The sequence below is a fragment of the Cryphonectria parasitica genome, assembly GCF_011745365.1.
Source record: "Cryphonectria parasitica EP155 unplaced genomic scaffold M406scaffold_5, whole genome shotgun sequence".
Taxonomy (NCBI): domain Eukaryota; kingdom Fungi; phylum Ascomycota; class Sordariomycetes; order Diaporthales; family Cryphonectriaceae; genus Cryphonectria; species Cryphonectria parasitica.
The window spans coordinates 822,349-841,791 of NW_024468913.1; the positions used below are offsets into that span (position 1 = coordinate 822,349).

The 19,443-nt window shown below is 52.9% G+C and overlaps 8 protein-coding genes across 8 annotated transcripts; 5 read left to right on the forward strand and 3 right to left on the reverse strand.

Annotated features, from left to right (window-relative positions):
- Nucleotides 1-261: 261 nt before the first annotated feature.
- M406DRAFT_71143 (uncharacterized protein) lies at nucleotides 262-1,642 on the forward strand (the record flags this gene model as incomplete). Its single annotated transcript, XM_040925397.1, has 3 exons — nucleotides 262-573; nucleotides 652-1,378; nucleotides 1,494-1,642. 3 exons carry the CDS (start codon nucleotides 262-264, stop codon nucleotides 1,640-1,642), a joined length of 1,188 nt encoding a protein of 395 aa, XP_040775267.1.
- A 951-nt stretch (nucleotides 1,643-2,593) lies between these two features.
- M406DRAFT_42629 (uncharacterized protein) lies at nucleotides 2,594-4,113 on the forward strand (the record flags this gene model as incomplete). Its single annotated transcript, XM_040924199.1, has 5 exons — nucleotides 2,594-2,805; nucleotides 3,051-3,169; nucleotides 3,190-3,565; nucleotides 3,627-3,722; nucleotides 3,801-4,113. 5 exons carry the CDS (start codon nucleotides 2,594-2,596, stop codon nucleotides 4,111-4,113), a joined length of 1,116 nt encoding a protein of 371 aa, XP_040775268.1.
- Nucleotides 4,114-7,238: 3,125 nt separating this feature from the next.
- On the reverse strand, nucleotides 7,239-7,619 carry M406DRAFT_330653 (uncharacterized protein; the record flags this gene model as incomplete). The annotated part of the gene is made up of 2 exons (XM_040920548.1): nucleotides 7,239-7,452; nucleotides 7,489-7,619. 2 exons carry the CDS (start codon nucleotides 7,617-7,619, stop codon nucleotides 7,239-7,241), a joined length of 345 nt encoding a protein of 114 aa, XP_040775269.1.
- A 1,442-nt stretch (nucleotides 7,620-9,061) lies between these two features.
- M406DRAFT_339940 (MFS general substrate transporter) lies at nucleotides 9,062-10,981 on the forward strand (the record flags this gene model as incomplete). The annotated part of the gene is made up of 3 exons (XM_040921507.1): nucleotides 9,062-9,122; nucleotides 9,325-10,610; nucleotides 10,955-10,981. The coding sequence occupies 3 exons, from the start codon at nucleotides 9,062-9,064 to the stop codon at nucleotides 10,979-10,981; spliced, it is 1,374 nt and encodes a 457-aa protein (XP_040775270.1).
- A 1,622-nt stretch (nucleotides 10,982-12,603) lies between these two features.
- On the reverse strand, nucleotides 12,604-13,543 carry M406DRAFT_356512 (LSM-domain-containing protein; the record flags this gene model as incomplete). Its single annotated transcript, XM_040923461.1, has 3 exons — nucleotides 12,604-13,118; nucleotides 13,184-13,330; nucleotides 13,513-13,543. Coding segments are annotated over 3 exons (256 nt in total), but the record flags the coding sequence as incomplete, so codon positions are not given.
- Nucleotides 13,544-14,786: 1,243 nt separating this feature from the next.
- On the forward strand, nucleotides 14,787-15,468 carry M406DRAFT_356513 (uncharacterized protein). The gene has a single exon (XM_040923462.1). The coding sequence runs from the start codon at nucleotides 14,869-14,871 to the stop codon at nucleotides 15,403-15,405; it is 537 nt and encodes a 178-aa protein (XP_040775272.1). The 5' UTR covers nucleotides 14,787-14,868; the 3' UTR covers nucleotides 15,406-15,468.
- Nucleotides 15,469-15,472: 4 nt separating this feature from the next.
- M406DRAFT_291360 (uncharacterized protein) lies at nucleotides 15,473-17,096 on the reverse strand. The gene is made up of 2 exons (XM_040918958.1): nucleotides 16,451-17,096; nucleotides 15,473-16,382 (listed from the first exon to the last, which is right to left on the reverse strand). Exons 1-2 carry the CDS (start codon nucleotides 17,003-17,005, stop codon nucleotides 15,741-15,743), a joined length of 1,197 nt encoding a protein of 398 aa, XP_040775273.1. The 5' UTR covers nucleotides 17,006-17,096; the 3' UTR covers nucleotides 15,473-15,740.
- Nucleotides 17,097-17,722: 626 nt separating this feature from the next.
- Nucleotides 17,723-19,088, forward strand: M406DRAFT_330657 (uncharacterized protein; the record flags this gene model as incomplete). The annotated part of the gene is made up of 3 exons (XM_040920549.1): nucleotides 17,723-17,853; nucleotides 17,940-18,338; nucleotides 18,398-19,088. The coding sequence occupies 3 exons, from the start codon at nucleotides 17,723-17,725 to the stop codon at nucleotides 19,086-19,088; spliced, it is 1,221 nt and encodes a 406-aa protein (XP_040775274.1).
- Nucleotides 19,089-19,443: the final 355 nt, after the last annotated feature.

Sequence of the window (19,443 nt, forward strand, 5' to 3'; positions counted from 1 at the left end):
GGCAGGAAGAAGAAGAAAAAGAAACGGGGGGGGGCCCCGCATACTGGTGAGAAAATGGTGTTGAGGCAATAGATATATAAGAACTCCGTGATCGCCCTTTGCCTTTCTCTTTTCTTCTCTTTCCTGAAGCGTAGAGGAGGGATAATCTAGACATCAATCGACGACAGCCAACAGACTGATCATCGGTATCACTCTAGGCCATAACATCATCATCGATCTCTACACACAACTCAAGAGAGACAGAACAAAGAATACAGTACCATGGCACCAGGAGCCCTGATCGACGAGGCAAACAGCCCTGCCTCGCTGCGAACCAAGAACCACAATGCGCCCAAGGACATCTTCCCAGATGGTATCCGGACCTCGGGCCAGCACCCTCCTGTCTATGATGACCTGAAGCCGTTCTCTGAGTTCCCAGAGCACATCTCAGGTCCGACTGTGTGGGTCAAGGAAGATTACGAGAACAACCCAGAGAAATGGGTGCACCCTTTTACGGACGAAGAGGTTCAGGAGCTCAGTGACACCGCAGACCGCTTCATTGAGTCCGGCACGCCTCTGACGGGTATCTCCAAGGTACTTACTACTACCTGATGTAACCTTCTTCTCCTTGTTTTGTCAGAACTGACAAGTCTCCCCCCCGCCCTTTGGTAGGACAACTTCCCCCTGCCCAAGCTTGGCAAGGTGCTGCAGACCCTCCGCGAAGACCTCCTCAACGGCAAGGGCTTCATCCTCTTCAAGCGCTTCCCGGCGCAGCAGTGGGGTCCGCACAAGAACGCGGTCGCCTACATGGGGCTGGGCACCTACCTGGGCTACTTCATCAGCCAGAACGGCCGCGGCCACGTGCTGGGCCACGTCAAGGACGTCGGCGACGACCCCAAGCAGATCGACCGGGTGCGCATCTACCGCACGACGGCGCGGCAGTTCTTCCACGCCGACCCGGGCGACATCGTGGGCCTGCTGTGCTGCCACCGCGCGCAGGAGGGCGGCGAGAGCGACATTGTGAGCGTGCACCACGTCTGGAACACGCTGCGCCGCGAGGCCCCCGAGGTCGCGGAGCTGCTGACCAAGCCCGTCTGGTACTTTGACCGCAAGGGCGAGGTCAGCGAGGGCGAGGAGGAGTGGATCCGCACCAGCGTCTTCTTCCTCGAGCCCCGTGGCAAGGGCCGTGTGTACTGCAAGTGGGACCCGTACTTTGTCAAGTCGCTCACCCGCTTCAGCGACAAGGGCGTCATCCCGCCCCTGAGCGCCGAGCAGGTCCATGCCCTGACCGTGCTTGAGGAGACGTGCCAGAGGCTGGCGCTGCATATGGTCCTGGAGGTCGGCGATATCCAGTTCCTGAGCGATGCGCATGTCCTGCATGCTAGGACTGCTTACAAGGGTATGTGGTGTCTATTTTCTCTTTTTACCTTGAGTTTTGTTTTCAAGAAGAGTGGGTATAGCTGACATGAGATGTGTGTGTGTGTGTGTGTGAGAAACAGACTTCCCGCCACCAGAGCCTCGTCGCCATCTTCTGCGCTTGTGGCTGGCTACTCCCGAGTCTGAGGGTGGTTGGGCGCTGCCGTTCCATGACAGTGATGAGAAGAAGCGTGGTGGAATTCAGGTGAACAACAAGCCCCCAATATGCCCCCTGGATGCCGAGTAAGCGTTGGCAAAAATATCAAGATTTATGTCTGGGGCCGTCGAGGGGGAAAGATGGCAGGACAATGTATGAGGCAGTGAATGAAGCACCCACGGAATGGAATTCTACTGCTGAAGATTGGCAAGTAGCGACAGGAAGATACCAAAAAAAGAATTACTGCAAGAAGAAACTGTGCTTGATGATCTTGCCTAGCCCTAATTGACCTGTGACCATCCATCCCTTGGCAAAACTATGTCGCTTGATGCTTGCTGTGCGCCTCTATAAGGTCGTTATAACAGCCTCTACACATATGTACCGAAAGACAGCCTTCAATTCTGAGGCCAACATATACACATGCAGGCAGGCGGTCAAGATCAAATTCGAGGTCCTACCTTGAAGACTATCTTAACATTCATCTGGTACAGGCCTCTATTCTCCGCCTAATTACGGTGTCCTCTGTGTAGATCATATATTTCCGGCCGGCACTGCGAATGGTCATCCTTCTAGTCCTTGCATACTTCTTTCCAGTCTTGCTTCGCATTAGTCTCAGACAAGGTGCAGGAAACACGGGAGCACGCATGCTCCTCCTGCCTGAATTGCAAGCAAAACAAGGATTTTGTACCGAACCATCGGTGTCTTGCAACTGTGCCACTCAGGTCTTCTCAAGCCCCGGATGCCCATTCTCGCCCCCAAGGCCGCATCAGTGCGCCTCGCCCCCAAACACGGCACTCTAGAGGCTTTAGCTCGACCAAAACCAAGAGATCATCTTGCGCAGAGGATTTGTCGGTCGTTAATGAGTGGGGTCCAGATCATCAGGTGTGCCTATTAGCATGATCCTATTGATTACATATCTTCCAGTCCAGTGCTCAGACGATCCTGTGCTCTGTTCGCGATACTTCTTCCAGTTCTGCTCGCTTCGCAAAACGTCATTCGCAGTCGGTTGCCTGCTCTCACCATCTCCTTGTCTTTTCGTTCATGATGAGCTCGCACTTGGTGTTTCCCAGGGTGGACCTCTGCACAGTGCCCAGTGGAGCTCCTCCTGCTGGACAGACGAGCAACTTCAAAGACCCGCCAACATTGGCGCCACTCGTCATCTCCATTGCCACGATAACCATTGTGTGGGCTTGCATCTTTGTTATTGTGAGATTATGGGCGAACATAAAGAGATTGACATGGAGTGATGGTTCGTCATTCTGGACACACAATTATTCACGATAGAAGTGGTGGGTGGATAACTGACAACTCAACGCACAGCACTCACTGCTCTGGCACTTTTTGCCGCCATCTTGGAGCTCGTACCACTCATGCTATGTGAGAGCCCGAGGTTCTTGATTCCCTGTTCAGGTCTACTACGCCAGTGGCTCCAATGGCTGACTGACGAACCCTGCAGCGCTTGAGCATGGATACTACCGTCATATTTGGGATCTGCCAGTCTGCTGGCTCACAGGTTCTTACATGCAGGTACGGAAATGCAATTGTCTTGCTATTTTCAGAAGACACATAGTGCTCAAGCTTGGCTCAGAATGACAGGTTCACTGACAATTAAAATCAGTTAGTATTTGTGCTCGGAGTTTTATCTACCATTGGGCTCTGTCTAGCAAAGGCCGCGACCCTGCTGTTGTTCTACGAGCTCTTCCAAATCTCCAAAGCCATGCGCGTGGCGATCCAAATCGGCCTTACCCTGAATTTTATCTTGTACGCCACGCTGCTAGTCACCTCCTCCTATTATATGGTGCCCAGGAACGGGCAAACGTGGGACGATGTGGTGCAGAAGCAGACATCCTTTTCCGGGCCCCATGCGACAACAGAGTGTACCGTGGCCATAGCCGCCTTGGGAGTACTGCTGGACATGTACATCTTCATTTTGCCGTTGCCGGTGATCTCACGGCTGCATATGTCTTCAGGGCGCCGGATTCAAGTCATGCTTGTTTTCTTTACGGCTCTCTTGTAAGATCTCCCCCGAACCGCCCTCGCGAGCATATGACCTGCTAAACATATGACATAATAGCGGTGTCGTAGCAGGCGTGGTGTCCCTGGTCTACAGGATAAAAATAATCATTGCCAGCGACGAAACGTGGTACATAGGTGTTACCATGCTCTGTGTGTGAGTGTCACCTCAATCGTGAGCTTGAATTGCTCGGTGAGGCCATCACAGATACTAACGCGCCTTGTAATTCGACAGACAAGTTGAACAAAACGTGGCCATCATCGTTTCGTCAGCACCAGGATTTGCCGCTTTCGCGCGCACGCATATCGCAGGATCGAGGCTGGTCACATATCTGCACTCTATATTGAGCAATCTTACGGGTAACGTGTCCCATGGCACGAGCCGACGCTTGGTCGATGCCCGTGGCGACTCGACTTCATGGCGGTCGGGCAGTGAAAACCAGCACGGTCGCAAGAATAGCGAGAATTCAGAGGACAGCGAGATGAAAGGGGCATGGCTGATGACCAGCCAGAAAACTTGGGTGATGGTGAAGAGGTTTCAACATTAAAACAAGCTCGCCCGGTCTAACAACGAGCGAGCTGCAAATTACATTATTGAGCTATTTGGTTGTTAATGTACAATTGGTTTTCTTTGTCCTCAAGGTCTGTTCAAGAATTGCATTCCCCTTCGATTCTCGCATCCAGGCTCCCGCATTTGCGCACCTGAAATTCCAAGCAGTCGAAAGTCCAAGGTTTGCCGTTCTGAAGGCCGTGAGAAAACCCAGTTTAAGTTGATGATACGAGCTGCGAGATGGGATAATTGCTCAAGCTAACAATCATCCCTTCCATGGGGCAAATGGAGTCATGCATATGGCGGTGGTGGTCGAAACTGATTGAAATCGAGCATTTCCGTTCTCTCCGGGGTGGCTGACCGGCTATGCATCCATTCAGGAGCCATTAAATCGCATCCTTTCAAGGTTTGGTGTTTCTATAAAGAATTACTCAGCATCCCAACCTGGCGTGGACGCGTCATTATGACGGGACGTTTGGCCTTGAACTCACTCGCAGGACGGACCAAGTCGTGTATGCTAGGCCACAAGAGCACCGATAGTTTCTCTCCAAATGCGTGCTCTTGTGCTTCTTCAAAGCCCCATTGTTTTTGAAACTCTGTGAGCACTGTTCACATATGTACCGGACAGGCTCCGATGTATACATTCTGAGCGTCGGATCATCCTGGAAAGTTGTGTAGTATCCAATGCTAGGCGGTATGCTCAGTGAAACGCTGCTGCTGCTGCTGCTGCTGCTGCTACTGCTGCTCGGGCTGCTTGCAACTTGTTGGAACTCGGGAGAACTGTTTGATCGTAAGATCCTGCTTGTGGAATGCGGAGGTGGCAACAAGCGAGTGCCCGGAACTCCGAGACTCTGCCGTCGCATCAACTCGGTCGTAGGTGACAACGACGAGAGATGCTGCCGTGTAATTACTTCTCGTTGTGCCTTTTGGGCATGCCGCAATCTTCCTCTCATCCATGGATCGGGTTCCGGCGCTGGAAGCACAACACGCGCCACCTCGTCTCGAATCGAAGGTATTGATGGTCGTGGGGCTGGAGGTGGAAGCGAGCCCAAGGGTTCAGGCAAGATGAAAGGTAAAGGGTGGGCTTGTGGTACGGGCAAAGACGTAGCATCCGAAGACGCATGATCCCGACTTCTGGATTCCATTTTGGATTCGGATGTTGATGACATTTGTTTTGATATTTCGGATTCTTTTGGATGATATTTGTCCTGTTTTTCTTGGTTTCCCTTCCTTCTCTTTTCTCCTCGGCAACTTCTGCGGCCGCGGTCTTTTCTGAAGTCCCGACACAGAAATCATTCGATACTTGCTATGCACAGGGCAAAAAAACGTCATGCAAGGAGGACGAAGACTAGCCCTGATTTGTGCCCAACACGTGGCTGTGTTCAGCATTTTTGATACCATGAAACCTTGTAGACATCTTGACATTTGAGTGGATCGGCTCTCTTCTGAGCCTCACCCGTACCCGTACCAGGCATGAATTCCTACCAACTCCTTTCACTCACCCATGTCTGCTTCTAGCCATAAGCAGTAACTTCACCCATCCGTAGCCAAAGCCAGACCGTTGCAATTTCACATCCATACCACGTCGTACTCCCGGCATGTAGGCCCCTGGTCCGCGGTGGGGAGCGATCTTCATGGCCGTTCAGAAGAGGGTGTTTGCTTGGGGAATCCTGCAGTAATGCTTGCTCACATGAGCGCCGAACGACAAGGGGCAACACAAACCTTGTGGCAGCCGAGGGAACGATGAACGGGCCGTCTTATGCAGTGGTCCACCAACATGTTGAGGGGGGGGCCTGATGCGACCAGGCGCTTATCCGAACTGCACCAGGCTTCCCTCCCTCGGAAACAAAGTTGTTCTTTATCTCCAGGGAATTCGTTCTTCCAATTGGATGTTGTGAAGCTGGGGTCTCCAGATGGGCCGTGTCCCATTGTACGCACGTAACCGCTTGTCTGCTACGAATATCCTCGGCCGGCTCTTCGTCTGCATCCGCCTTGCTTGCCAACGGACTCCGATCTGTTTCGGTCGCCTCCAGGCGCTGGTGCCGAGCCCCTTTTTGAACTTGGACCGGCGCATTCACTTCAAGCTTGAGACATCGGGGCAGAACCTCGAAGAAATAATTAAAACCAACCGGGGAAACCGGGCCGACTCTCATTCAGGGTTTCATGAGTCAACTTCCATTCAATCGTATCGGCCGACGTGAAGGAAAAAGTCAAAGCCGAGGGAACTTGATGTGGCACCATTTCCCGGAGTATCCCCCCTGTTTTCCTGCCGAGAATAACAACATACGGATTCATAACGCGTTTCTCATCCGGAGGAGACACCATATATCGGTTTCCCTTCCATGCTACCTAAAGTCGTTTCACGCTCTTGCACAGGACGGTATTTCCGTCCTTCTCCCTCGGCTGACCATTATCCTTGCCAAGGGTTCTGCCCTCAGAATTTTATTTCCTTGGTATCTCCACCAAGCAGTATATTGACCTCGTTGATCAGGGCGGCTGGGTACCCCTCCATCGTCCTCGGGAATCTTGACCGGCCGATGTCGTGCTTGTCAGGAGTAAGAAGGATCGCGTCCAACAAAACAAGATCGGCATTGATGCTCCCTCTTCCTGGCAGTTTTTCACCCTCCTATTTCTTCATCTTTTCTATTTAAGTTTGAATTTGAGTTTGCACTGCCAAATAAGTCATACAACATTGAGATCAGTCTAAACCCTTGCATTAGCGAAGAGTTCGAGAGAATGACAGGGCTGCACATTCCATGGCCTGATGATGACGCCAAATGCGACATGACGTTATATTTTTCGATATGCTGATAACGACATGAGGTTAAAATGATTATCCGTTACCCACAAGGCCTTCAATTATGTGACTGTACTATAGCATACTCTTGGACACACCAGACAACACATGCATTGATGCACTGAAGTATTTCACTATCGATTTCCTCTGCTTGGCAAAAGTATGCGATCATAACCATGCTTGAATGTTCATCCATAGGGATGTCCGAGATGCCTGTCTCCCCCCCCCCCCCTTCCCCGGGACTATACCCAAGCCTCAAGCCCATTCCACTAAGCATCTTTCCAACTTAACTAAACACCTGTGCTCAAACACAGTTTGCGCTCATTCTACCCCTTCCGTTGCAAAATCTGCTCACCGAAGAAGATCACCACCACACATATAAGACCCCAAGGGACGACCAGACCCAGCCAGTCCCCGAGCAGGTATAGTACCTTCCAGAGCAACAGCCAGCCACACCCGGCAAAGCTCATCCGATAGCACACGTCCTGTGCTTGCTGCCCGGCCATGAGGTCCAGGATCTGGCTGCCGGTAAAGTAGAGGCTATAGAGAGCGTAGAGGCCCAACACGACGACGCACAGCTCCCGAAACGTCATCTGCGTAGGGTGCTGGATCATCCGCGAGACGCGGTACAGCTCGAAGCTGAAGAATCTTCTGCGTTGGTGGCGCACGATACGGCCATTTTGGATCGTCGCGCCTGATGAGGACATGTTCGCGTCGTGGTTGAGCCTGACGGGAGGTGAACGTGGCAAACGAGGGTCTGCGCAGCCGTAGCAGCTGTTGCAAGACATGACTTGACGAGGGGTCCCCTGTCTTGTCGATGAAGTGGAAAGGGAAGCTTTATTTTACTGCGACAGGATCCTTAGGACCGCCGCGGTCTCCAGGCAGTTGTGTGAGCAAGAGATGGGGGCCACCAACAGACAGGCAGAGACCCGGGTGGGGGCCTCGTTTGGAAGGAGGTTCCTGGTGATGCGGCGGAACAGAGGCGCCTGCTGTTGGCCGAAAATCAGCAAGTTCAACAGTACGTCAATATGGCGTCTTATAGACAGTAAGTAAGTAAGCTGGGAAGTTGCGGCGTGACTGGTGAGTCGCCATGTACAACGTGCAATTGTGCGTTGTGCGTCGCAAAACCTGATGGGTGCTGCCTAGGACCCGAGATTGCTACGCCACAGAGGGAATTCGAGCACAGCCGAGATTGGTTAAGCCTGTCAGCTTCAGCCAAGAATATTGATATCGGGCTAGGCAGCAAGCAGTCACTTGAAGGTCTGCAGCATGATAGCAGCCTATTTGGTCATGCCGCGACCTGACCGATATTCCTTTACTCGTCTTGATCACAACGCCAAGTAATTGATCGCACCACACCAAGTACGAAGAATCATCACGTCTTCAACATGGTTATTCAGGAGATGCAGGGTGCCATAGGTCGCTGATATCTGTAATCAGCACTAAGAACGTTTTTATGACATGCTGCACCCATCCAATTATGGATTTGTTTTGGTAGGCATCACATTGTGGTCATGAGGGTCTGGCTCGTGCTGAAACTAATAAACACTTCCATCAGGAATGCACGCCTCGTTAATCTGATCACTGACTACACAAGATTAAACCATCCATTGCGATACACTCTCTGATTGATGATCTTCAACTATATGAAGCTGAGGTGGATATCGCTCCATGACGTGTGTGGATACTTTGTAGACGACAACTAAAGGTCGTTCATACACAAACTCCGTGGGCAAAATAAGCATCGAGAAGCATGATTTGAGAAATTGGCTACGCATGTTCTACAAGTAACTAGACGCTTAGATAGACAGTTCGCTTTAGCACTACAGAGCCGTGTCTAAATTAAGCTAGACAAGTAGACTCCAATTGGTAATTAAGCCTTGAGCCTTACAATCGTCCAACTCACCATTCGCCTACCCACTTGACAATTCCACATGCCGATTCGACTAATATATAGAAAGAATGTCTCGCAGACCTTTGAATTTCCACCAAACCACTACGACTCAGGAGGCAGAAGAGCAACGTGAAAGAGTGGGTCTGCAGTCAGGAAAATTCGGGAGGCTATTGCGTGATCGGTTGCATTGTACAAATTCTGCTTCCGCACCACGAATTTGCACCGCGATGTCGTAATGAATTGCCAGAGTGGTCCATGGGGGTCCCGCGCATTACGTTTGGAAACAGAGGCCCCCCAAATGGAAAAGGAAGGATAGGTAGGAAGCAAATGGCACAAGACGACGACTTGTTCGTTGATGATTTAGATGGAACCATCTACCCCTCTCCTTGCCAAAGGCGCATCCCCAGCACGAGACTACGGCACCTCCTACACCACCACCGCCGAGATGGGGTCTCCGAATCTTGACTCGCCCAGCATTCGCGAGGCAGACAGGAACAGCGAACAAGACCGCCTGCCAGGGAAGAGGTTCCGCTCTGCCTTTCGCTCCGTCCCATTCCAGATCGCCGTCGCCAGCGGTGTTTCCTTCACCGCACCAGGCATGTGGGACGCGCTGAATAATCTGGGCGCTGGAGGCGCTGCAGAGCCATATGCTGTGTCTGCGGCCAACGCCTTGGTCTATGGCCTCTTCTTCATCGTCTGCATCGCTGCCGGGGCTATCAATAACCGGATCGGTCTGCGGTACGGCCTGGCGCTCGGAGCCGTGGGCTATCCTCTCTACGGTGCTGGTCTCTACGTCAACAACGTCAGGGCGGTGACCTGGTTCATGCTGTTTGGCAGCGCGCTTTGTGGTCTCTCAGCGGGATTCTTTTGGGCAGCCGAGGCGGCCATCATTATCGGTTATCCCAGCCCGAGTGACAGAGCCTTCTATCTGGCCATCTGGCAGACAGCAAAGGCGGCAGGTCCCATAGTCGGAGGAGCCATCAACCTCAGCCTGAACGCGCAGACGTCCACCTCAGGCTCCGTCAGCTCCTCAACTTATATTGCCTTCATCGTCATCATGTGCCTAGGCCTCCCGATCGCACTCTGCCTGAGCCCAGCCGAGAAGGTCTGGCGCAAGGACGGGACCAGGGTCGTCATCGACAGAGCACCCACCCTCGCAGCTGAGTTCAGAGCCGTCTTCGACCTGTTGAAATCGCGCCGCATCCTCCTTTTGCTCCCGGCCTTCTTCATCAGCTACTTCTACAACGGCCTCCTCAGCACCTGGCTGACAGACTACTTCACCGTCCGGGCGCGAGCTTTCTCCTCCTTCTTCACCAATTTCGCCGGCATCTTCAGCTCCTTCCTGATCGCCGCACTTCTGGACCGCCAGAGCATCCACATCAAGACTCGCGCAAGGATTGCCTTCTCTGCCATCGTCCTCGTCCTGACGGGAACGTGGATCTGGGCCATCATCCTCCAGAAACAGTACTACGACGCGCCCACAAGCCCCGTCTTTGACTGGTTCACCAGCGGCTTCAACGCTTCCTACGCCCTCGTCTTCTTCTGGACCTTTGCCGGCCAGGCCTTCCAGCAGTTTCTGTACTGGCTCGTCGGGCAGTACACCACGGACCTGTCCTCCGTATCGCGGCACACGGGCATCCTGCGGGGCTTCGAGGCGCTGGGCCAGACGGTCGCGTGGGCTATGCAGTCTGAGGCCAATGTCAACCACTTTGTCAGCATTGGGATGAACTTTGGGGTTCTTCTCATCAGTGTGTTTCCGACCTGGGTGGTCTTGTCGGAGTTGGAGCAAAGCCAGGAGACGAGGGTTTTAAGAGAACATGCAACGGATGATGAGAATATAAGTAAGCCATAATTAGCGCGAGATCCAATATAACGATTGTTCATTTCCACTTTCTCGCCGGTAAAGAGTCCCATTGTAACAGAGATTGGGTTCAATGTGTATGGCCTGCGTAGCAATGTCGGTATGAGGGGCAAGCTATGGTGACCATGATCGACCACATGCAGGCAATCTTGTTGCTCTTTTGGTTTTGTTCCGTGCTTGGAAATGTTCGCATATAAAGAACATCTTTCCCATGAGGTTTGGATTCAAAGTGTTCAAATTGTGACTGAATCCTCAGAAAATACACGTAGCTTCACAATTTCCTGCAGCATGCCTGGGGTATGACAGCACTATGAGGATGGTAAATGATAACAGAATGCCAGCAGCCAGGTGCAATGACACTAAGAAAAGCCCTTTGTCACTCCAAAGTGTTGATTTTTCGTCGTCTTTGGAATTAGTCTGGGGCCGTTCGGTCTATGTCGTGATGTAGTAGAAGTGTACAGAATTGTGATGGAAACGGTATTAAAGGGAGACGACGTTCTTGCTTGAGGGTCTTCTTGTCAAGAGGCTCCGCTAAGGAAGAAGGTTTCCTAGAGTAAATATTGGTCGCCTGACGGTTGACGCTGCCATTTTCGTCAAGTACACGCATCGTGGCGATGTTATTTAGGTAGAAAGACTGCTTCGTGTATGGCTCGTGATTGCTTGTGTCTTGTAAAGACGATAAGGTGGTGAATTGTGGCTGAACGAGCTCCCAAATGAGTAACTGATGGCACTGAAAGGCAATTGAGATGGACGAGGTAGCAGTGGTATTGTCAGAGAGGTTGTTGAAGAGTGGCTGATTCGGGGGTACTCTTCACTTTGTTCATTGGTGTCTTCTCGCATACGTCTTGGTCGTGTCATAATAGTTCAAACTCTCCTCATAGGATGCGTGGTGTTCTCTGCTGCGTGATTCATTGAGTCAACTCGTTAGCCAGTACTGTACGTCACTGAATGAAGGTTGGGCGGGTTGGGGGGGGGGGGGGAGTGTTATGTGAAGACATACGTGGGTTTATGGCAGATGTTGCGATGTAGAATGAGGAGGGATAGGTCGAAGAGGATGGCATGGGTGCTGAGGCTCTGAGGGCTCTTATAAAGTTGTAGATGGGGATGGCACATGTTCCAAGAGAAACATGCCTTGCGCCAGACATGTCCCACTCTCCTGGGTGGCAGGCAAGCATCAAGTGAATCTAGGTACGTACCCACGATAGCAAACATATAAGGGCGAGTTACAGATTCACCCCAACGGCCGATTTTGAAAGGTCTGGCGACCCGCGTAGATGGCCTAACGGTAGTTTGCAACGGTTGAAAAACACCTCCAGTCGCTTCTCCTTCGGGATACAGGCTGGAGTGTTTCTCGGCGCCCCTGAGTCACACTCTCAGGATCGTCGGGTGCCTTTTGCATTTTTGATCTACTTCGACGATTGAAGGCTTCATTTTGATATACTTTTCTTTTTCTATAATGCACATTTCGTGGTGATGGTGCAAAAAGAATTGTAAATCGCCAAAAAAACGATGTGCCTGGGCTGGGAGTCGAACACCCCCAGTTGGCTCTGTGGACGCCAGCCTCCACCTGGTTGCCACTCAAGCCTCAGTGTCTGAATGACACCAAGTCTCTGACGCATTGCCTCTAGTGCCTTTTGTGTTTCAAAGACTGTGTCCATGACCCTGAGAGCAACGTCGTTGCAACAGATGACGAGGTTGTAATGAGGTGGACGTTCATATCAATCCGACAAGACCATACTAGCAAGAGACGAGATTTGCTATACAGAGGACCACAAACGATATGTTTTTCATAATATGTACCACTGTTGGTTCTCGTCTGAAGTAGATACATATTGAGAAGGTAATCTTCTGCTTTCCTCGGGGAGAATGGGACGGCTCCAAACCAGAAGTAACACGTCACATCCAAATTACAATTAGAGACATGGATATCACGGCATGGTTATCAATTGCTTTTGGAGATTTCTTTTATCTGTTGTGTCTCACCACTCTCTATTGCTAAACGATGTGAAATGCTCTTCACCAGAGGTCAGAGGCCACACGATATCTCATCCTGTCGTTGAGCTTCAACATCCGATCTTGCGGCGAAGTCGGACGGGTATCGTGAGATTTGGGCTCAGTGAGATAGGCACTACACCGGGATAAACGCGGACGGTACCGCATGTTAAGCCGTGTCGACCCTCTCGCGTGGGTTGTTCAATGCTTGGTGCTCGCTGCACCCTCCCTCGCATCGTGCCAGAAATCGGAAGAATTAGGTTGGACCTAAGAACACACCGTCCACTCCATACGGCTCAATGGCTGCATACCCATGATGGCTCTAGGTGCGCTAGGAGCTGTGATCTTCCATCCAAAAACCATGGCTTCCCAGCTTTTTCTCTAACCCCGGTGTTGCCTATCGTCGCCGCCAATCCTCTCGAGGGCCTCCAGCATCACAACCGAGTTTCCACGAATCACCTGCATAGACAGTTTAGCCTCATATTAACATTGTGGTCGCGGTTCAGAAAGGGTTTTGTACGCACGACCATGCCAAGTCGGACCTTCTCGCCGCCATCCTTCTCCTCCACAGCCTCGTCCAGGACAATGTTCAGGAAGACGTCGTAGCCGCGCAGGACACCGATGACTTTGCGGCTGCCGTTCAGTTGCACGAACAGCCTCTTGTCAAGGTACTGTAGAAGTCACTGTTAGCATGCGTAATGTGGAATTGAAGGCCATTGCAGCTAAAAACTGAGCCTTTCCAACGCAGCGAGCGCAGGCGTGCTCGCCCTTATCAATGGTGAAATGAAAGCTACAGGCGGCGCAGCAGGAGCATTTTGAGCATTTCAGGTTTGGGGAGTTTGTCGGAGCATACCTTTTTCAATTCTGGCTGAGCGGGAGCCATCTTGCCGTACTGCAGGTGTTGAAGACGACTTGGGGAGTTGGCTGATGTAGTCGTTGGAAACAAACTCCGTCATGTTAGACGCGCCGCGGTCAAAACTACGAGTCGTCGGCTAAGTATCGGCAGAACCGATAGGCGGCTGATAAGACATGCTTGCCTGCCCACTCGTACTGGTAGCACGGATAGGACCGCAACTGAGCCTCGATTAATTCGCCGGGTCTGGTCCTCTGCAACACGCATCTCCACCAAGGCCGTCAGAACAATGTTTGGGGCAAAGAGGAAAGCGAGGAAGATCCAGGTGTCAGAGGACAACGAGGACCCAACCGAAGCTTCTCCTGCACCTTCACAAGATGAGTCCATGAACGAAGGTAAGTCGCCTCTCTGCACCTTTTCCAAGTCCAGCATGGTTTGCTGATTTTCCTTTTCCCTTCTCAAGGCAGTTAAGCTGATGCGCATCTCTCTCATTCTATAGCCCCTAACACAACCGCAAATTCCTCTGTAAAATTTACCCGCCGCCCTATAAAGTCCTCCTCCCTCCGCCGGAGCATCAACATCAACGACGAAGAAGATGGCGGGTCTGGCGCAACATCCGCCGCGGCGACCGCGGACGAGGACGACAACGAAGGTCGCCCAGCCGTGATACGCCCTTCCATAAACCGTTCCGGATCCACAAAGTTGAAGAAGAAGGCTTCGTCTTCGCGCCTCTCCTTCGGCGTCACCGAGGATGCAGGCGACGCACCCAACCCCCAGCCCTTCACGCCCAAGAAGAACCCTGCTGCGGCCACCCTCGCTCAGCGCGCGACGGAGAACAGTGCGGCCCGCGTAACCGCCTCCAGCAGGAGCCTGCCCACACGGTCCTTTGGCGCGGAGCAAGAACGGCAGGCCTATAGTAGGGAGTACCTCGAGGAGCTACAGTCGTCCACGCCGAACACGCCGCAGAATCTGGAGAGACTACGAATCCATGACGACGGCGACTCGGAGGCCATGTCGATTGATGCTGCAGAGCTGGAAGGCGCCGTGTTTGTACCTTCCGCCGACCTTCCGCTCTCTACTACCGGTACAGCGAGTGGGCATATACCCTCGGCAGCCGAGGTTAGAGAGAAGAAGGAGAGACGGGCGAGACTCGCCAAGGAAGGCAATGCCTACAAGTCAGATGATGAGGACGATGATGGGTACATCTCTCTGCTCCCAAAGAAGAAGAAGGATGACACTCGACTTATTGCCGAAGACGAGGACCTAGGTGAGGGCTACGACGAGTTCGTCGAGGATGGGCGGCTCGAGCTCGGGAAGCGTGGAGAGAAGGAGGCGAGGAGCCGACACAGGCGAGAGATGGCAGAACTGATCAACGCCGCAGAGGGAGCCTCAGAAGACGAGGATACAGATTCGGACGCCGAGCGGAAAGCGGCATATGAGGCTGCACAGACCAGGGCAGCCATGGACGGACTGCACCGCCTCGCAGATGAGGAAGATATTGGCGGGGTGGGGAGGCTGGTGATACCGAAGATGAAGCCCCTGCCAGAGCTGAGGGACAGCCTGGCGCGGATGAGGGACCTGGTCAGGGAGATGGAGGAACAGGTCGCCGCGAAACGGAAACGGATCGAGGGCATCGAGAAGGAGAAGAAGGAGATCCTAGACAGGGAGCAGGAGGTCCAGGATGTTCTGAACCAGGCGGGGATGAAGTACCAGTCCGCCATGGGCATCAAGAGCGAGCTTGCAGTGGATCCGGTGACGCTGGCGGCGCAGTCGCCACTGCGGCCCGGCGCTCCTGGTGCGCAGATGCGGCCCGAAGAAAGGGGCTTGGAGAGCTTCGGGACGCCTACAAGAACAGCACAAGACGTTGGTGATGATGATGCAATGGAGGAATGATACCCAAAAGTCTTGATAGAAAAGGCGTCACAAAATCAATGACAAAACACCCATTGATAGATGATCTGAGGAAAACCGTTATATTTCCTTCCGTATCTAACAGGAAGATGCTAAAACGAGAATGTGCTTCCCATGGTAACGCCGCAATAGCAGTACACCAACAATATGATACATCCCCCCTTCAATGCCAAGTCTGCTCCAGGTCCCGCCTCTTGTCTCGTGCCTCCATTTTCACCTTCCTCTGGATGTGGACAACAGTCAACCTTGATTTTGTTGCGCCTCTTATATACTCTCCTCTGCCCACCTCATTCTCCTGATCACCAAACATGTGTCGCTTACTTTGACCTTGAGACACCAGCACCAATAACACCTGGCAGCTTCTCCTCGCCCACGTTGAACAACATGGCGATCGACCCCGTCACCAGGCCCACAAGGATGATGGTTGTCCCAGCCAGCAACCAGAAGGGAGAGCTTACATCAATCTTCTGGCAGTAGGCGCCGCCCCAGTGCGTATGCTGGTCACTCGCCGGGTTCTCAGGGTAAGTCCTTGTTGACACGCAGCTGCATACGAAACACTTGACGTCGCCACCCTTGCCGCTCTCGGTGTTCTCGGCGTACTTGTCTATGCAGCGTCCGTGGCTTGAGCAGTTGCTCGTGGCGGTCTCACAGCTGTTGTAGGTGGAGAAGCAGCCGAGATTCATCTTGGAAGACGCCTGCGAGGCGAATAAGGAGGAGTCCGGGGAGGAGACGCCCTCGTCGCTGCTGCCAGGCACGACAACAGGTTTGGCCTGGATGTCGCTGATCGGCATCTCGACGCGACGGCGGAGTTCACTAGGAGCGTCGCTGGCCCAGGAGGCGTGCTTGGAAGAGCGGCTGCTCTCGGGCAGCAGAATTAGGACTGTCTCGAGGGCGTCGGATGAAATGGCGCTGCGGAGCGGCTTGATGTTGTCGGTGAGCACGTCGAGGGTGCTTGGGTTCTGCCGAGCGGAGGTCAGCATTAGAACCTGGATATACAGATAACGATGGCCTACGAGATAGAACTCACCTTTCTAACGTCATACTTCACAACAAGAGATAGACCATCCCAGCAGCTGTCGTAAGGGTTGATGACCGCAGTGATATCGCACGATCCGGATACAGACGACAGCTCGATATCGACGAGGTCTTTGTTGGCCTTGGCCGACGGAGGATCCGCTATGGTGAATGCAGGCTTGGATCCTTGGGACTTGAGTGCCTTTCGCAGGTTCTTCGCGTTGTTCTCGTCGATGCCCTCGAGCATGATGACAAGCTGTGAGGGGACGACGCCCCCAGCTGACGAAGATGCAGCATCCCCAAACAGAGGCTTGGGTGGCCTTCCGTATTGCGATATGTATGAGAGAGCGTCGTCAGTGGTGATAGACTCCGGCAGAGCACCGAGGTCCGTCTGGCCACCGACTCTCGAGATCACGATGTCTCTGGCGACGTGTCGTGGTATTTGAGGATTCGACGAGGAGGCTGATGGGTTTGATTTCGAAAGGATGTAAACCTCGGCGGGTTCGCTCGCTGCAGCACCGGCAAGGCCTGCAAGGCCAGCAACTGCTAGCCTACTGAGAAGTCTCATGTTGAAAATGGAATTGTTGACGCCGCCTGGTGGATGGGAGGGTGCCGGAGGGTAGGGAGTGATGGCTGTTGACGGCGATGGGTGAATGAGGCCAAGTCGTTGAAGGAGCTTGTCTAGCTGTGCGTATGACGCCCAAGATAGTAGCAACTCAGCAGCAGGATCCCTGAGTTGGCCCGTGTTGAGGACAGGTGAGGTACGTACCTCGTCGTCGGAGCTAGAGGCCCTTAATCAGCGATAAGGCTCTGCTGCGTGACATGGGGTCAGCCCCCCTCAGGCATCTTGCCTTTGTCACTTTACCCTGGACGCTCCATGTCGACTTGGTCCCGACGTCGAAGTTCAATACAACTGCATAGCGCTGCATTTTCGCCCCTACCTGACAAACCGACGGTCTTCTTTTTTCGATTCTTTCGGCATATTCTTCTTCTAGTCCATCGTTTATTTGCATCGGTTCAGACAGACGCTGGAACCCCCACGACTTGCCGTTCTGTCTCTTCAGCCTTTTGACGCAACAGTCACGCTAGCCCCACCAAATACCATAGTAGAGTCGGACGCTCGATTGGGAGAGACAAGCGACGCCCCATAGACACCGACTCAACTGGCCCCTTCAAGGGCCTGGAGTGTGTTGTGCCGTGGTCGCCTGCACCTGGTGCACATTCTATACCCCCAACGTCATTTTCTTTCGGCCAGAGACCTCGCAGCGGAGGGTATTCTGGGACCATGCTTCGTCAAGTCCTCAACCGGAGTCCAGGTCGGGCATGGGTGGCACCCAGGGTCGCGGGCGCAGTCTCCTCTGGTGAGCAGGTCACCGTTCACCAGGTCAAGTTACAGTCCAGGAGGGGCTTGATGAGGTTCGTTTGCCTAGCAAACCCTCCCCCCCCCCTTTTCCTTTCCCTTCCATTACCCTACCCGTTTGCTGACAGACACCTGGGTTTAGGAAAGCTGCGACCTACGGCATGGTCGCCGGCGTCTGCCTCTACGTCTGGGACGAAATAGCCTTCCTCCCTCTCAAGAACCTCGACACTCGTCCGTTACCCAAAGGCCTGGAAGAGGAAGTCGAGCCCTTGTTCATGCCCTTCCCCTTCACCGAGAAGCAGGTCCAGCCCGCCCCATACGCTGGCGCCGGGGAGGAATGGCAAAGCTTCATCGAGTTCAACAAGGATGACAAGCTACGGCAGCGGGTAAAGGACGACCTCAGCACCATGGTTAGAAAAGCGGCCGAGAAGAACAACTTATTGAAAAAATGGACAAAGACGGGAGAGGGCTTCAAGCTGGGACCTACATGGTTAATAATGACGTTCCCAGAGAAGCCACCGCCCGAGTTCATTCGATGGGGGTACGTTACCCCAGAACCTCTTTGCGGGATCAACTTCGTGTTGGACACAAACTAATCAGTGCCTACAGCATGGAATGGAGCGAGGAAGGTCTCGTTGTGAAGACACAGACAATGGACGCCAGAACGAAGGCCCTGCTAGATCGAGTGCTCATGCCGTATCCTGTCGCCAGCGCCTCCTACGCCTTCGCCAAGGCCATGGTAAAGCAAAACGTGTCCAAAGTTGCCAAGTATTTCGGATATCAATCAGGGGGCAATGATATCAATACCTCAGGGCCCCATCCTGACATCGCGAAGACACTCACTAAATTAGGAGCGCGGCAAACTGCGGATGGCAGCACAGCGGCAAGTTCGTCATCTGCTGCTTCTTCCGCCACTTCCGCTTCCTCGTCCGAGTCCGAAACATCGCAGTCCTCGAATCCTACAGCGGTCGGCAAATCTGAGTCATCCAAGGAGGCTGGCAGGTCTCTGACGAAAGAGAACATACCATACTACTCAGAGCTGGTTGGGAAGGGCTCGGGTCCGTGGATGGCTTTCATTGCGACTTATAAGCAAGCATGGAAGCCGCTTCGATACTATCCACCACGAGGTTCGGTTGCAGTACACGGAATGGTCGCTCTGGACTCGCCCAAGGGACGGGTTTTCATCGACGTCTTTGCATGGTATCACCCCAAGACAGACTCATTCCACCAGGACTCAGTCACAATGAACCTGCGGTCGATAAGTCCTTACAACCAGAGGCCCAGGCGGTAAGGGGTGCGATCCAAACCTATGGGGTTCATTTTTTTCATTGGGGGGTATTTTGCGGCGTGATTGGCAATGGGTTAGAAATGGAATTTTGAAGAAGTAGGATACCTCGGGCGGTGGCGTCATGGCATGGTACGGCGCGGACAGGAACTCGACATCATCGGTTTGTTTCCCAGTTGGTTTGACTAGAAGGCGTAATCGTTCCTTCGCTCTTATGACTTTCGGATACCACATAGGGGAGCGTATGATTCTAGACCACAGAACAGTGAACACATCACGGCATTCCCCCCTGAGATTAGGGAAAGAGTTTAACGGCACACAATCTGAATCCATTTTGATGAATTTGCTACACGTGAGCTCG

Coding starts and splice junctions, on each gene's coding strand:
- M406DRAFT_356513 (XM_040923462.1), top strand. CDS start 14,869: ATGGCAGAACTGATCAACGCCGCAGAGGGAGCCTCAGAAGACGAGGAT.
- M406DRAFT_291360 (XM_040918958.1), bottom strand. CDS start 17,005: ATGAGACTTCTCAGTAGGCTAGCAGTTGCTGGCCTTGCAGGCCTTGCC. Junction 16,383..16,450: donor TGAAGTATGACGTTAGAAAG/GTGAGTTCTATC, acceptor TCCGCTCGGCAG/AACCCAAGCACCCTCGACGT.